This window comes from Silurus meridionalis, chromosome 22 (genome assembly GCF_014805685.1).
Source record: "Silurus meridionalis isolate SWU-2019-XX chromosome 22, ASM1480568v1, whole genome shotgun sequence".
NCBI lineage: Eukaryota > Metazoa > Chordata > Actinopteri > Siluriformes > Siluridae > Silurus > Silurus meridionalis.
In genome coordinates this window covers 10,962,958-10,980,205 of record NC_060905.1, presented here as the reverse complement: position 1 = coordinate 10,980,205, position 17,248 = coordinate 10,962,958, and the positions used below count along the sequence as shown (strand labels likewise).

The 17,248-nt window shown below is 39.4% G+C and overlaps 1 protein-coding gene across 6 annotated transcripts in view; it reads left to right on the top strand.

Moving 5' to 3' along the window:
• The window catches only part of si:ch211-199g17.2, a 65,887-nt gene that overhangs the window by 33,522 nt on the left and 15,117 nt on the right, over positions 1-17,248 (top strand). For all 6 annotated transcript variants that reach the window (XR_006923737.1, XM_046834573.1, XM_046834576.1 and 3 more), the window contains exons 33-34: positions 12,563-12,696; positions 12,793-12,897. Coding sequence is in view for 5 of the 6 variants with exons in the window: in XM_046834573.1 (XP_046690529.1) it covers positions 12,563-12,696; positions 12,793-12,897 (239 nt within the window). In the remaining variant the exon portion in view is untranslated. The remainder of the gene's footprint in view (positions 1-12,562; positions 12,697-12,792; positions 12,898-17,248) is intronic.

Below are 17,248 nucleotides of genomic sequence, written 5' to 3'. Positions count from 1 at the left end.
TCAGTGTTACTACTAAACAATGCAAGGAATAGGTTCTCTGTCACCATTAATATTGTACCTCAGATTATTAAGGATCTGAAAAGTTGCAAAAGGACAACAAAATTAATTAAGGACATTTAACATTTAGACCTTGTAATTAAGCTCTTTATCATACTTTTTTTAAGGAAAAAAAAGAATTGTGTACTTATCCAAAAAGATAAAACGATTTAATCAAAAGATTATCATGTCCAATATTTCACTTACCATCAGTTGAAGTGCTGTGATTGATCTGAAAGCGGACTTCAGATTTTTTATTTTAAAAAGACTGTTACTGTTAGCACACCACTCTATTAATAGAATGATATTATTAGGTCAACCACTGATATCTATTAAAATTATCATGAGCCCAAATACCTCTTTTTAACTACTTAAGAAAAATTGTGCAAATAAGGCCACAGGTGTTGTGGCAAGTCAGTCAGGAGTTTCTTCCATCATTTATTCCTCTAAAAACGTTCTGCTTGCTGTTGAAATGATGCTCAACTGTATGTTCAGGCAAAGTAGATAGCACCAAGCGGCAATCAAAAGTTCAAAACGAAGCGCCTGCTCTACCCTGATCGGTGGCTTGCTGCATGATTGACCAGTTAACTTTTTCCCTTTAATGGGAACACTACACACTGGGTAGGTGTGTCTTTTGCTCTCAAAAAGTTTATTTATTTATTTGTCTCAATTGGCTATATTGCAAAGGCCCTAGTAGGTCCTGCTTCAAATGATGACATTGAGGAGTGATGGTCTCGTATTCCCATGCCATTTGCCACAAAATTACAGCCCAAACAAAGAATGTAATGTAATCATATGAAGTGGTGTTAAGACCGCCTGTGAGAACTATTGAGGAAGGACAAATGGAACTTACCAGCTTAGTCACAAAATAAGCCCTTAGAGCTGCAAGGAACATAGCTTGGCAGACCTCTCATTATTGCACATATGACTACTGACTAAACGTGTGTAGTTGCATGCAGATAACAGCAGAGTCTATAGTTGCAAAAGCTTTGAGATAAATATATCAAACTGCTGGCCAGTAAGTCTGATGTTTTATGACATGACTACTGATCACAGCAAAAGATGGATATCCAAACTGAGTGCTTTACTAAGTTAAGAACACATCTCCAGTGTTGTCCTGAATGCCATCTCAGAAATGCTTGTCTATGCCGCTCAATCGTATACACTGTATCCTCTGCCTCTTCTAACGAAGATTGTTTTTGTCCCAGGAAATGCAAGATGCCAGTATTAAAATATAAGATGATGAACTGAGAAACTACTACAATTACTGTGGCATTTCCATTCTAAGCACAGTGGTGCAGGCTTTTACCTTAGTCATGCAGAAGATTGGTTGTCTGGACAATTTGCTGTTCTCCCAATTGGCTGTCCTCTGTGGTATTATTTTTTTTCCAAGAAGTCATTCTCAAATACTTGAATGTGCACATTCATTAATTTAGAAATTTTTTCATTAGTTAATTTAACCAAAGTTGCACCCAAGTTTACAGTAAAGTGCCACAAAATGCTACAAGGAGTTGCATTAATATACAAAGTAGAAAACTTAAATTTTTCATTAAAAAAAACGAGCAGATTAAAAGATTTCTTATAAGCAAATTTTATCATAGTTTTTCCTTCTTGTTTATCATATGAAACAGCCTGTACATGATCATAAACTTGCCTCTTCTTCTTCTCCACCCACTCCACTCTGCCTGCACTCTTTTCTTTACTTCCCTAACACATTCTCCATTACTTTGCACTGTTGACCCCAGGTACCTGAACTCCTCCGCCTTCTCCACCTCTTCTCCCTGCAACCGCACCACTCCACTGCCCTCCCTCTCATTCACACCCATGTACTCTGTCTTACTTCTACTGACTTTCATACCTCCACCACTCCAGGCTCTTCTCAACCTGCTCACTATTCTCACCACAAATCACAATATCATCTGCAAACATCATAGTCCAGGGAGACTCCTGTCTGACCTCGTCCGTCAACCTGTCCATCACCACTGCAAATAGGAAAGGGCTCAGAGCCTATTCTTAATGCACTCCAACCTTCACCTTGAACCAGTCTGTCGTTCCTACTGCGCACTTTACAGCTGTCACACTGTCCTCATACATGTCCTTCACCACCCTCACATAATTTTCTGACACACCTGACTTCCTCATACAATACCACAACTCCTTTCTTGGCACTCTGTCGTACACTTTCTCTAAATCCACAAATACACAATGCAATTCCTTCTGTTCTTCTCTATACTTCTCCATCAACATTCTCAAAGCAAATAAGGCATCTGTGGTGGTCTTCCACAGCATGAAACCATACTGTTGCTCACAGATGGTCACCTCTTCTCTCAGCCTGGCTTCCACTACTCTTTCCCATAACTTCATGGGATGACTGATCAACTTAATTCCCCTGTAGTTACTACAGGTCTGCACATCTCCCTTATGCTTTAAGATCGGTACCAGCACACTCCTTCTCCATTCCTCAGGCATCTTCTCACCTTCCAGAATCTTGTTATACAATCTGGTTTAAAAACTCCACTGCCATCTCTCCTAAACATCGCCATGCTTCTACCGGTATGTCATCTGGTCCAACCGACTTTCCACTCTTCATCCTCTTAATCGCTGCCCTCACTTCCTCCTTACTAATCCTGTCCACTTCCTGCTTCACCAACTCCACATCATTCAACCTTCTCTCTCTCTGATCTTCCTTATTGATCAGCTGCTCAAAAAACTTCCTCCACCTTCTCAACATACTCTCCTCACTAGTCAACACATTTCCATCTCCATCCTTTATTGCTCTAACTTGCAGCACATCCTTCCCAGCTCGGTCCCTCTGCCTGTCTAGCTACACTGTCCCCTGCCAACACCTTACAGTCTCCAATTTCCTTCAGGTTGCATCTCCTTCATAGAACATAGTCCACCTGTGTGCACCTTCCTCCCCTCTTATAAGTCACCCTATGATCCTCCTTCTTCTTAAAATACGTGTTCACCACTGCCATTTCCATCCTATTAGTGAAATTTACCACCATCTGCCCTTCCACATTTCTTTCCTTAAACCCATACCTCCTCATCACCTCTGTTCCCTCTACCTACATGCCCATTAAAGTCTGCCCCAATCACCAATCTTTCATTCCTAGGTACACCATCTACCACTTCATCTAATTCACTCCAGAATCTTTCCTTCTCCATCTCGCAGCCCACTTGTGGAGCATAAGCACTGATGACATTTATCATGCCTTCAACTTCCAGCTTCACGTTCATCACCCTATCAGAAACTTTCTTCACCTCCACTACACTCTTACTGTACTCTTCCTTCAGAATCACCCCTACACCATTTCTCTTTCCATCCACACCATGATAGAACAGTTTGAACCCACCTCCAATGTTCCTGGTCTTACTCCCTTTCCACTTTGTCTCCTGAACACACAACATATCTACCTTTCTCCTCTCCATCATATCAGCTACCTCTCTCCCTTTACCAGTCATAGTACCAACATTTAAAGTAAAAACCCGAACCACCACTCTCCTAAGCTTCCCTTTTCCCTGCCATCTCTTTAGACGTCTTCCTCCTCTCCTTCTCCTCCTTCGGCCAACAGTAGCCCAATTTCCACCTGTACCCTGTTGGCCAACGATACCTGTGGCGGTCGTTGGTAACCCAGGCCTCGAGCGATCCGGTATGAAATTCTTATTTGTGATCCGCATATTTGATTTGGCACGTTTTACGCTGGATGCCCTTCCTAACGCAACCCTCCCTGTTTATCCGGGCTTGGGACCGGCACTAAGAGTGCACTGGCTTGTGCCTCTCTAATGGCTGGGTTATGATCATAAACTTGCCTATCTACAAGAAAAAGGCTCTAAATTCTCATATCTTGTATTTATTATATATGAGTAGAGCATAAGTATAAATTCAATTCATTTTTATTTGTATAGTGCTTTTAACAATGAACATTGTCTCAAAGCAGCTTTACACAGATAATGTGGTGATATCGAAACATCTTATAGATTTTTAAGTACAAGTTTGTCCCCGTCAGCATACAATACAGATATAAGGGATTTTCTGGAGACAGCCTGCCACACCACAGTCAACAATCCTGAGTGAGCTTGAGAGTAGGGAACAATTATATCCAAACATCCATGTTCACAAGAACACTATATCCATGATCCTATAGACCTGATGCTTTACCCAAGAAAAACCTATTGACAAAAGGCTTGACTAAACAAAAGTGTTCAATTTAGACTTGAACACTGAGATTCCCAAACACTAATTGGAAGTCTGTTCCATAACTTTGGGCCCCCGCTGTAGTTTTCATTGAGGTACCAACAAATAGCCTGCGCCTTTTGATTGACGTTTACATGTTCGATCATAATGTAACTAAAGTTAGCCAGATATTGCGATGTGAAACCATTCAGTTCTTTATATCTAAGCAGTTATATCTAAGTAGTTATCTGTAGTTATGTTCTTTTTAAACACTTTTTTGTGCAACATAAGAAATGCCACTAAAATGTTGCACTATTAGTGGAAGAGTTGTTGTTTGCACTAGGCATGCAACACTTGGTCTAATTTGGCAGACTTTAAGAGAATAGAATGGGCCTCATTGACAATATTGGGCAAAGAGCATACTGAGTACCCACAGTGAATTTATTATATATATATATATATATATATATATATATATATATATATATATATATATATATATATATATATAAAATATGCACACACAGTGGAACCCGGTTATGTCGATGTCCTAGGGGGTTGCCAAAAAGCATCAAGATAACCGATGATCGAGATAAACGAAAATCAATATGGTGGCTATATATTAACATGCTTGAAATTTCTTTATGTACATGATGTGCGTTAATAAATGAGAATGTGCATGCACGTGTTTTTGGAGGGTTTTTTTTTACACAACTATTAAGCCTGCTTCTCAGCCACAGCTGCATGATGTGATCTTTTCGATAAGGCCCAAGAAAATGGGGATTGTCTCTATGTAATTTGTGCTCAAATCCGTCTGAGTTGCTAAAGTCATACAAGCTATAAACTTATTACAGGTAGTCTTTTACTTACGATGGAGAAGTTATGACGACCCCATCGTAAGTAAAAAATATCGTAAGTCGAAGATGGTGCTATGACTGACAGTGACCGCCTGATTTCAATTTTCATTTTCTGCTCTAAACTGATAGCTTTCCTCTTTTTTTTCCACTACCAGCAGGAGAGACAATTGGCACTTGGAAAACATATAATAAATAATAATTTACTATATATGTGTAATATATATATATATATTTAGAGAGAGAGAGAGAGAGAGAGAGAGATCTCATTCTTTGATTGAATTTGATCGAGTAAAATAACTATTTGATACCCTACCAACCAGCGAGAATTCTCCCACACACCCAAATTAGTCCTGTTCCTTTTGGGAAATTACATCTAATATGAACTCATAATTGTATTAAAGACCCCTGACACAGAAGTATAACCTCTTCCATTCAAATCTCTCCACCACCATGGGCAAGACAAAAGCGCTGTCAAATGACGTCAGGGACAAGATTGTAGACCCGCACAAGGCTGAAATGGACCATCAGCAAGAAGCTTGGTGAGAAAGAGACCACTGTTCGATCATTAGAAAAAGGAAGAAATGCAAGATAAGTCAGTTGCCCTTAAGTCAGAATGCTGGATCTCCATGCAAAATCTCACCTCCTTGGTTGAGGATGATTCTGAGAAGGGTGGGGGATCAGCACAGAATTACATAGGAGGAGCTTGTTAATGATTTCAAGGGAGCTGGGACCACAATCACCAAAAAAAAAAAGCATTAGAAACACACCAAGGTTCTTCTGCTCAAGAATGCACATAAGCAGGCCCATGTACAGTTTGCCAATGGTCACCTTAATGATTCAGAGAAGGCTTGGGAGAATGTGATGTGGTCAGATCATCCCCACTGTGAAACATTCTGCCTTGTGTCTGTTTCTCTGCTAAGGTTGCAGGAAGATGTTATAATATCAACAGGACCATGCACTGCAAAAATCTTGGATGAGAACCTCCTGGCCTCAGCCAGAACACTAAAAATGGGTTTTGGATGGGTCTTTCAGTATGACGGTAACCAAAAACATATAGCCAAGGCAACAATCTGATGGTTTTGTAGCCCATTTCAGCCTTGTGCAGTTCTACAATCCCATCCCTGACGTCCTTTGGCAGCTCTTTGGTCTTGACCATGGTGGTGGAGATTTGAATGGAATAGGTTGATTCTGTGACAGCTATATTTATTTACAATAACGAGTAGATATTAGGAGTTCTTTCCTAATTTCCTAGTTTGGGTCTGTGGAATTAAGGATTCTTGCTAATTTGCCAATTGTGTCTCCTGCTGGTAGTGGAAAAAAAAGAGGAAAGCTATCAGTTTAGAGCAGAAAATGAAAATTGAAATCAGGCTGTCACTGTCAGTCATAGCACCATCTTCGACTTACGATATTTTTTACTTACGATGGGGTCGTCATAACTTCTCCATCGTAAGTAAAAGACTACCTGTAATAAGTTTATAGCTTGTATGACTTTAGCAACTCAGACGGATTTGAGCACAAATTACATAGAGACAATCCCAATTTTCTTGGGCCTTATCGAAAAGATCACATCATGCAGCTGAGTGTGGCTGAGAAGCAGGCTTAATAGTTGAGGTTTACTTTTTTAAGAGTGTGGATTCATAGCTAGATCAAGGATGTTGTGTTTTGAGATTGTGTAAAATAGCTTTGTCCAACGATTTGGAAAAAGATATGCAACAGAGAACTGCTGCCACTGTGTTCCTTGGCTGAAATCCCCACAGCTATGCCACCACAGTCATGCACATAGAGGTGAGGTTTAGTGTAATACAGAATTCTCACTGATCATTTTTGGTCAAGCTTTGTGAGACTCCAGCTGCAACAGAAATGGCATGCAGAGACTAAAACCCTTGCAGTTGAGTCTGTTGTAATGATGGTTAAACCCCAGCTACTATGTGCCATTTGGTTGATTGGGAGAGTGATAAGGACATTTTCTGGAGTAGATGGACAAGTAAGATCTGCAGAGGTCAACATTAAGGGTCGATTATACACACAGTCTGTTACGCGTCTCATTAATCTACCAGAGATAGTTGATGATGACTCCAAGATCAAACCGACGGACTTTTAACCTTGATTCAGAGACAAATATGCCTTGGATATTCGGGGGCGGCAGTGTACAAAAGCGTTTCCCTTCGATTGCATTTTGATGCTTCACCTCTAGAGGGAGATTAAACAGTTTATCATACATAAGTTACCTCTGTGACATTAAAGTGCACTGCTTTTGACCGAGTGCTTAAAAAGCCAGAACACTGAGCAGCAGCTGTCATGCGACATCGCGCAACCTATTGAACAGCAGCTAGCAGATGACCGCAATAATCATACCACACACAAGCCGGATAGCAAAACTTCCTTACAAGATTTAAAACTGGAGAGATTATATAGCTTACTTGAGGACAGAAAAACTGTAATTTCATGAGCCCACACAACTAGGTGTGATGGAGGTGTGATTGAATTATGCTTAGCAATCAATAGCATAGTTCAATACTTTGTCTTGGAGTGTGCAGTCAGTATCTGTGCTCGACAGTAATTAATCAGTCCAAGGACACTCTGCATCTATTTCACAGTCTGAGGTCTCAAGAACCTAGTCAAAAGCTGTACACAATCCTAGCATAGATATGAGACCTTTTGCTTCATCCACTGTAGTTTCTGGCATGAAGCTTTAAATCCAGCCTGAGCCAGGTTGTTAGACAACTGCAGAAGTTTTGCATGTCGGATGCATGTTGTTTACATTTGCAACATTCAGCAGACACCCTTATCCAGAGCAACTTACATAAGTTTATGTACATAAGTACATAACTTTGAGTCTAGCAAAGAATAAATCTACGCTGGTACGCAAGATTACAAACTTAATATAAATATAACTTGAATTCTACAACGCAAATTTGGAAAATGCTAATTTAAGTGTTTCAGGAAGAGGTAGGTCTTCAATCGTCACGTGAAGATAGCCAGGGACTCCGCTGTACAGACATCTAGGAGAAATTCATTTCACCACCTCGGTGCCAGAACAGAGAAGAGCCTTGAAGTACACTTACCTCTCAATCTGAGAGAAGGTGGTACCAGTCGAGCAGTGCTGGAGGATCTCGGACAGCGTGGTGCAGTGCAAGATGTGATGAGGTCTCTGAGATAAGATGGCGCTGGTCCATTTTTGGCCTTGTAAGCAAGCATCAGTGTTTTTGAATCTGATACGTGCAGCTACTGGAAGCCAGTGAAGGGAGCGCAGCAGTGGGGTGGTGTGGGAGAACTTGGGCAGATTGAACACAAGTCGTGCAGCTGCGTTTTGGATCATTTGCAGTGGACGAATAGCGAGAGACTAGAGACAAGAGACTAAACAAGCACCTGGGCAGCCTGTTTGGACAGAAATGGTCGAATCCTTCGGATGTTGTAGAAAAGAAAACGACAGGAATGAGCCACATTAGCGACATGTGGGAAAAAGGACAGTTCATTGTCCATAGTTACCCCAAGTTACCCCTCTGCTCTCCCCTTCAGTAGTTATTTGGAGAGCTTGACCTGGAGATGAATCACCTGGGATGACCAGCAGTTCTGTTTTGCTGGGGTTGAGTTTTTTGATGAGCACTCATTCATGAATGTCAAGCATCTGTCAAGCATGCCGAGATCCGAGTGTCATCTGCATAGCAGTGGTAAGAAAACCATGTGACTTTACCAATGGAGTGGGTATAGAGGGAGAAAAGGAGGGAACCAAGTACGGATCCTTGTGAGACACCAGTGGTGAGTCTGCATGGGGCAGATGTGGATCCACTCCATGTTACCTGGTATGAACGACCTTCCAGGTAGGAAGCAAACCATTCCCATGCTGTTCCGTGGATACCGAGGCTCTTGAGGGTAGACAAAGGAGTCTTGTGGTTGACTGTGTCAAATGCTGCTGAAAGGTCCAGGAAGATAAGTACAGATTACAGCTTGGCTGATCGAGCAGCATGCAGTTTCTCAGAAACAGCCAAACGGCCCTCTCTGTGGAAGGTGCCGCTTTGAACCCAGACTGGTTCGGATCATGGAGGTTGTTCTGTGAGAGATAAACAGACAGTTGGGTAAAAACATTTAGATTTAGAAAGAAAGGAGAGAGTGATACCGGTCTGTAATTCTTGAAGTCTGATGGGTCCAGAGCAGGTTGTGATGGTCTGGAGCATAGTTGAAGTGATTAACTCAAGAGGACAGGTGGTGGGATTGCAAGATTGGATGACTTGCAGTAATTCATCTTTTGTTAAGTTTAAGAAGCTTGACAGAGAAATATTGAATTGCTGGCTGTGTTGTGTAGTCATTTTTGGGGAGGAAGTGAAGGTCTGGCAGATGTTTATGGTAGGCGGATATCAGCCAAGGTTTGTGCACTACAGCGGATAACACATCTTGAGTTAACAGAGACTAGAACAGAGATCAAGCATAGTAAAAAATAAATAAATAAATAAATCAGTGAGTTGCTGGTATAGAAGGTCAGGTCAAGTTTATTTCTATATAGCGCTTTTAACAACAGACATTGTCTCAAAGCAGCTTTACAGAATTTTAAGAGTTAAGGTGAATGGTGTGTATTTATTCCTAATGAGCAAGCTATTGCGACTGTTGCAAGGAAAAACTCCCTTAGATGTTATGAGGAAGAAACCTTGAGAGGAACCAGACTCAAAACGGGATCCCATCCTCATCTGGGTGACATCAAGAGTGTGATTATAAATCTTAAACCAATACAGAACACTGGAGAGTGAGAACTAACATGAGCACTGGAATGTAAGATTGAGCAATGTTCTTTTTACAGTCTTATACAGTCATTTGTGGTTATAAAACTAGGATCTATTGAGTAACTCATAAAATAGTTTAACATTTGTGATGATCATAGATTTAACAACAGCTTCTCCTTGCCAGAGCCTTTAAACACTCAAGGAGGTCCAGTGTCAAAACTCCACATGAAGTGGGATGCAATTGGTGCTGGTACGTCTCTAATGAAGGGGATCTAATAAAATCACAATGTTATTAATCTCTTAATCTCCAACATGTTTTGTCTGCCTTCAGAACTGGATTAATTAGTGTTATAAGGTGAATGTATCTCAAAAATATGACATGGCAATAACTGGAACAATGCCAGCATTCTTCTCTTTTGACAGTGGAAATTGTTTAAAGAAAACTGGATAGTGTGTTTTCATGAGTGCATGATAGTTTTATCTGGTTTAAACCTGTCTTGTCTTTGTCCCATAGGTTAAGATTAACTTCACCTTAATTGGGTTTATTAGGCAAGTCTTCTATAGTGTTAAGGAACAATTCTGGGGGAGGTGGGGCTCAGTTGAGAGAGCATATTAAGATTTACAGGACGTAAAATTGGATCCTCATCTGCTCCTATGGAGCGAGTACTTTTTCCTAAAATGGGACCAGAATATTCACACCCAGCAACTGAGGAACAGGTATCACCAGTTTATTATCTACACGCAGAGTAATGTTAGGCCAAGGGGTGATTAGTAAATGATAAATCATAGAAAAATCCCCCCTAGTGGGATTCCATTAAGTAAAATATTGTTGTTGTGTTGGCCTCTGTGCAACAGCATGCATATTTGTATTTTCTACTTGTTGAGTGTATGCCTCCTTCTCTTTTCTTCTGTTTTCATTGTACACTCTTTAATCCAATGACCAGGCTTTGTAACGCGTGGAGTCAGGGTGAATGGATAGCTCGCTAACTCAGTTGTAACAGAAATCATATAAGCACAGACAGGTTTCCAAAACTTGTGCTTTTTAATTTTTCTTGGCAACAGCGTTACGGGTTAGTCAAAGAAACTTAGAAATGAGAGTCAGAAAATAATAAAGACATAATCCTCAGTCTTACACACACGCAGTAATACCGGAAGAATGCAGTGCCAGGCTATTCCCAAAATACAGCTATGCTCCTAAAGGAAGCGTGACATATTTCACCCGTTATACCGTGTGTAACGTGTCTTTCGTTAAAGCCTGTGTAAAGTACATTAGTGTAGATATGCGGCTCAGTGAGCACAGAGACGCAGCAGTGTCTGTACTCACTCTGTGTAGATTGTTGCAGTCTAATGTAGTCCAGGCCAGGCAAATCATTAGCTGAAACTATTCTCTATTTAGTAAAAAGAATGACCAGAATATGTTAGCCAAATAAATCTAGGCTACATTTCATGCTAAATAAGGGAAACTGGAACATTTGTATGTATATTGGTACTATACCAATATAGTTTAAGCAGGCTTTTTAAATATTAAAAGTAGTAACGAAATTGGGAGAATTATTGAGGGCATCACAATTTATCTAGTGTTTACCTTATAAACAAAGAGACCTAATATTTCTTGTCAGGGTGAACTGAAATTGAGAATAATGCATTGACCAAATCAATAACTGAAAGCTACCTTCTTAAAGGGACTGCTCCGGCCGGTAACACATAATAGATTACCGCTAAATTTAAGCCCCCTAGCTAGCAAAATGAACAAAAAACAACACAGTGGAGTCACATTTATTATTATATTTAGAAAATACCAGTTTTTATACCGGTAGTATCATTTTATTTTGTTGTATTTATCCGCCACACCATAAAGGCCGGTTCGTGAAAATATTGTCTGACGTTAAACCGGTCCGTGGCGCAAAAAGGTTTGGGGATGCTGATTTATACAACTAAGCAGTTGAAAGTTAAGGGATAGAGATGGACTCCAAAACACCAGCAATTTCTGCCACTACTCTTTGAAGTAAGGGTAGAGAAGTTTCGTCAAACTGCTTTTTGTCAGTATCCCCAGTAGAGGGAAACACTTGTGCATCTGCTTAGCAGATCTTATGCCCCCTGAGATCCAGATTTAACACGACATCTTTTGGGCCACCTGAAATCTTTTTGTTCCCATGGCCCTTACTATCAAAAACTTCAAATTTAATGAAGGCAAATCACTTGTCTCCAAATGTGAGACTGGACTTGCAGTGTTAGGTGTATGTAAATATTAGTTCATAGTTTCAAATAAACAAATGATTTGTACTAAACTAATGCAGATTCCCAAAGCCACTATTCATATTTAATGGTCCATCACATTATATAAGTTGGATAAGCATAATATAAATTAAAACTGTCCATCACATTATATAAGTTGGTCTCAGACCGATTCAGGTTAATAATTGGATGGAGATTGAAGAATGCACAGTCAGCGAATGGCACATGCAGCCTGGTGCACATTGCAAATCTGTTAATAGTAATTAAAATTGTATAATATTTTTATAATTTATCACCACTGAACATGTATTTGTTTTTTTATTTATTTATTTATTTTAATCAAGTCAAGAAGCTTTTTTTAATTCAACTATATAAAGCTGACACAGTGCACAGTGAAATAAGGCAACGTTTCTCCAGAACCCTGGTGCTACATAAAAACAATATAGAGCTACATACATGTGCATCTGTAAATGGTGTATAGGTAGGGTATCTGGTAGGGGCCAGGATGAAATTGATTTTTGTTGTTGTTTGTTTTTGTTTAGGTTTAAAATCTGTGATTGAATGTTGGACTGTTGGTCAAAAACCATTCTACGTGTGTGTAACATGTGGAGAAAAATATGAGGAGAGCTCCATAATAGAGCATCTTTTAAGCCACAGACATCGGCTCCAGTATCTGGCAAGTGTTACACTATCATAAATTACTAAACACATTGTTGATCAACTAATATTAACGAATATATTTTATACTCATGTGTTTGCTGTGTTGCTTTAGGAATCTATAAACTATGGCCCCAGCCCAGGCGAAAAGGTAACTGACAAATGGTTGCAAGCCAAAGCAAACCTTGTTGAGAAGATGCAAGGATGTGGAGAGGCAGAGGTATTGCTTGTCTGTATTTGTATTTTTTTGTTGTTTGTATTTTACATTGGTCTTGGTGTGTGTAATATATATAATCTCACATTCAAGTCTTTTCAACTTTGTTGCAGCCAGATACTACAAGCATTTAGATTTGGTTTTCTCATTATTGTACCCTGGGTACCCCATTATGACAGAGTAAAAATTTAATTTTGGAATTCCATTCAGCTTTGCATCAACCCTGACTGCAGCAGCCCAGTCCCAGCTGCAGAAAAACACCCCCACAGCATGATCCTGCCACAATCATGCTTTACTTTTGGAAGTGTTTTTGGGCAGCTGATGACTGGGTGCTTGGTTTCCTCCAGATGTAATGTTTAGAATTGAGGTTAAACTGTTGAAGTGTTTATCAAAACAGAAAATCTTGTTCCAAACAGTCTAAGAGTCCTTCAGTTGCCTGTTGGCAAATTCCATGTGGGCTATCATGTGTTTTGCACCAGACAGATTTCCAAAAAGGGGAGGCACCAGAGCTAATTTTCAAGTGTTGTTGCAAAGGTCTGAATACTATTGTACATCTGATATTTTATGGGTTTTTTTTCTTTATAATATTTACAGCCATTTCTATAATTCTGTTTTACTTTGTCATTATGAGGTACTGAGTATATTAATGAGAAGAAAAAAAAACAATCTGAACAACTGTATCAGGCTGCAACATAAAATTGAAAGGGGGGCTGAATACGTTCTCAATGCACTGTGTATGCATACATGCAGTTGTTGGACAATGTAGCTGAAACACTGATTGGAAACCAGACCTTGCAAATATAGGACTGACAACTCCAGCGCTATATTGATCAGAGTCTGAATGTTCAAATAGCAGAGCAATAGGACAACTGTACATAAAATATTGCAATCGAAACATAATACAATGGGAAATATCTCAAAAGAGGACAAATTGTCTGTGTGCATCTTGTGTATCTGCGTATAGGACAAAGACTTGCTTTCCTGGTCACTGTCTGACCTCTTCCCTGAATCTCACACTTCAGGGAATTGTGAGATTCTTCCTGCTTCAGTTTCCACCATCTTATTCTTCTGTCACTCCTCACTCTCCTCCTTTTCTTCTCCACCTCCAAAGCCATCTTACAGACCACCATCTGATGCTGTCTAGCTACACTGTCCCCTGCCAACACCTTACAGTTTCCAATTTCCTACAGGTTGTATCTCCTACATAGAACATAGTCCACCTGTGCACCTTCCTCCACCCTTATGTCACCCTATGCTCCTGCTTCTTCGTAAAATAAGTATTAACCACTGCTTTTTCCATCCTTTTAGCAAAATCTACCACCATCTGCCCTTCCACATTCCTCTCCTTAAAGCCATACCCACCCATCACCTCCTTCTCACCTCTGGTTTCTTCACCAACATGTCCATTAAAGCCATAATCACTCATCTTTCTTTCCGTACACTCTCTATCACTACATCTAACTCATTCCAGAATTTTTCCTTCTTCTCCACCTGACAACCCACTTGTGGAGCATAGACACTGATGACATTTCTTATCACTAATTTAACTTCCAGCTTCACGTTTATATATATATATATATATATATATATATATATATATATATGTATGTATGTATGTATGTATGTATGTATGTATGTATGTATGTATGTGAGAGAGAGAGAGAGAGAGAGAGAGAGAGAGAGAGAGAGAGAGAGAGAGAAACTAAATAAAGTTTATATAAAATAAACTTTTCTGATTTCTCTTTTTTTGCATGTTTGTCACACTTTAATGTTTCAGATCATCAAACTAATTTAAATATTAGTTATTTATCACACCTGAGAATTTCTTTTTGCCACACCCAGGCCTGATTACTGCAACACCTGTTCGCAATGAAGAAATCTCTTAAATAGGACCTGCCTGACAAAGTGAAGTAGACCAAAAGATCCTCAAAAGCTAGACATCATGCCGAGATCCAAAGAAATTTAGAAACAAATGAGAAAGAAAGAAATTGAGGTTTATCAGTCTGGAAAAGGTTATTAAGGCCTTTCTAAAGCTTTGGGACTCCAGCGAACCAAAGTGAGAGCCATTATTCACAAATGTCAAAAACATGGAACAGTGGAGCACCTTCCCAGGAGTGGCCAACCGACCAAATTTACCCCAAGAGCACAGCGACGACTTTTGTGATCCAAGGGGTCACAAAAGACCCCACAACAATATCCAACTTTTGGAAAAAATACTCTGTGGACTGACAAGAAAAAGTTGAACTTTTTTGGAAGGTGTGTGTCCCATTACATCTGGCGTAAAAGTAACACCGCGTTTCAGAAAAAGAACATCATACCAAAAGTAAAATATGGTGGTGGTAGTGTGATGGTCTGGGGCTGTTTTGATGCTTTAGGACCTGGAAGACTTGCTGTGATCAATGAAACCATGAATTCTGCTGTTTACCAAAAAATCCTGAAGGAGAATGTCCTTAAGGAGACCTCAAGCTGAAGCAAACTTGGGTTTTGCTGCAGGACAATGATATAAAACACACCAGCAAGTCCACCTCTGAATGGCTGAAGAAAAACAGAATGGAGACCTTGGAGTGGCCTAGTCAAAGTTATGACCTATTAAGATGCTGTGGCATGACCTTAAAAAGATGGTATATGTGAAAACCCTCTGAATTACAACAATTCTGCATAGATGAGTGGACCAAAATTCCTCCACAGCGCTGTAACAGACTCATTGCAAGTTATCGCAAACGCTTGATTGCAGTTGTTGCTGCTAAAGGCTAACCAGTTATTAGGTTTAGGTGTTCTTGCGTTATCTTTTTACTAATATTTGAATTAGTTTGATAATCTGAAACATTAAATTGTGACAAACATGCAAAAAAAATCTCCACACATATACACAGCGGGTAAAAAAAAAAAAAAGGATTGAACACATTACCAAGGTGCTAGTGACATAACATTTTTACCAGATGATGGTAACAACATATGCAATCCTCACATGTGCAAAAATCAAACTATGGATGTCTAAATATTTTTGTTTACTAATATGAAATGACAAAAGCATTGCACACTTTTACTAAAATTTATTTAATACTTCATACAAAAGCCTTTGTCTGTAATAACAGCTTCAAGACCCCCTCTGTATGGAGAAACTAGTTGCATGCATTGCTCAGGTGTGAGTTTTATTCAATCTTCAAATCTTGAAGGTTTTGTGGGCCTCTTCTTTGAACTCTGATCTTTAGTTCTTTCCGTAGATTTTCAATTGGATTCAAGTCAGGTTATTGGCTGGGCCATTCTAGCAGCTTTAATTTTCTTTCTCTGAAACCAATTGAGAGTTTTCCTTGGCTGTGTGTTTGGGATCATTGTCTTCATCATCCTGGTAGATGGCAGCAGATTTCTATCAAGAATGTCTCAGTACATTTTTTTCCATTCATGCTTCTCCCAGTTATATGAAGTTTGCCAGTACCGTATGCTGAAAAAGTCCCACACCATGATGTTCCCACCTCCAGACTTTGTTGGCATTGTTGGTACGGTGTTTTTGCGGCTGATGTGCAGTGCCGTTTGTCCTCCAAACATGGTGTTTATTATGGCATTCAAAGAGTTCAATTTTGGTATCATCTGACTGGACTATATTCTCCCAGTATTTCACATGCTTTTCTAAATGTTATGCAGCAAACTTTTAAAGAGCTTCAACATGCTTTTTCTTTAGAAAATGCACTCAACCACCATTTTTCTTTAGAAAAATGGTGGTTGAGTGCATTACTTATTGTTTTCTTTGAAACAATTGTACCTGCTAATTCCAGGTCTTTCTGAAGCTCTTCAAGTGATCCTTGGCTCTTGGCCAACTCTTCTGATAATTATTTTCACTACTTTGTCAGAAATCTTGCGAGGAGCACTAGTTTATGGTGAAATTATGTTCTTTCCACTTCCGGATTATGGACCCAACTCTCTCTCTCTCTCTCTCTCTCTGCAATGATTTGCAAATCTCAAACCCATATTTATGATTAATATAGAATTACATTTAAAAAAAAAAACATCAAATATTTAAACTGAGAATGTACCATATAAAAAAAGGTACAAAAACGGTTTTGTATTTTATGGCTGCAACTTGTCTCAAAAATGTTGGGATGGGGCAACAAATGTCTGGAAAAGTAAGTGTTATTAAAATTAAACCGTTGGAGAAACATTTTTGCAGCTAGTTAGTTTAACTAACAAAAAGTCATTAAAATAATTGGGTTATAAATACTGTATCTTAAAGAGGCAGAATCTCTCAGAAGTAAAGATGGGCAAAGCTTCACCAATCTGTAGCAGAAAATTGTGGAACAAATTCAGAATAATATTCCTCAACATGCAATTGCAAAACAGATAAATATCAGTTGAACATAAT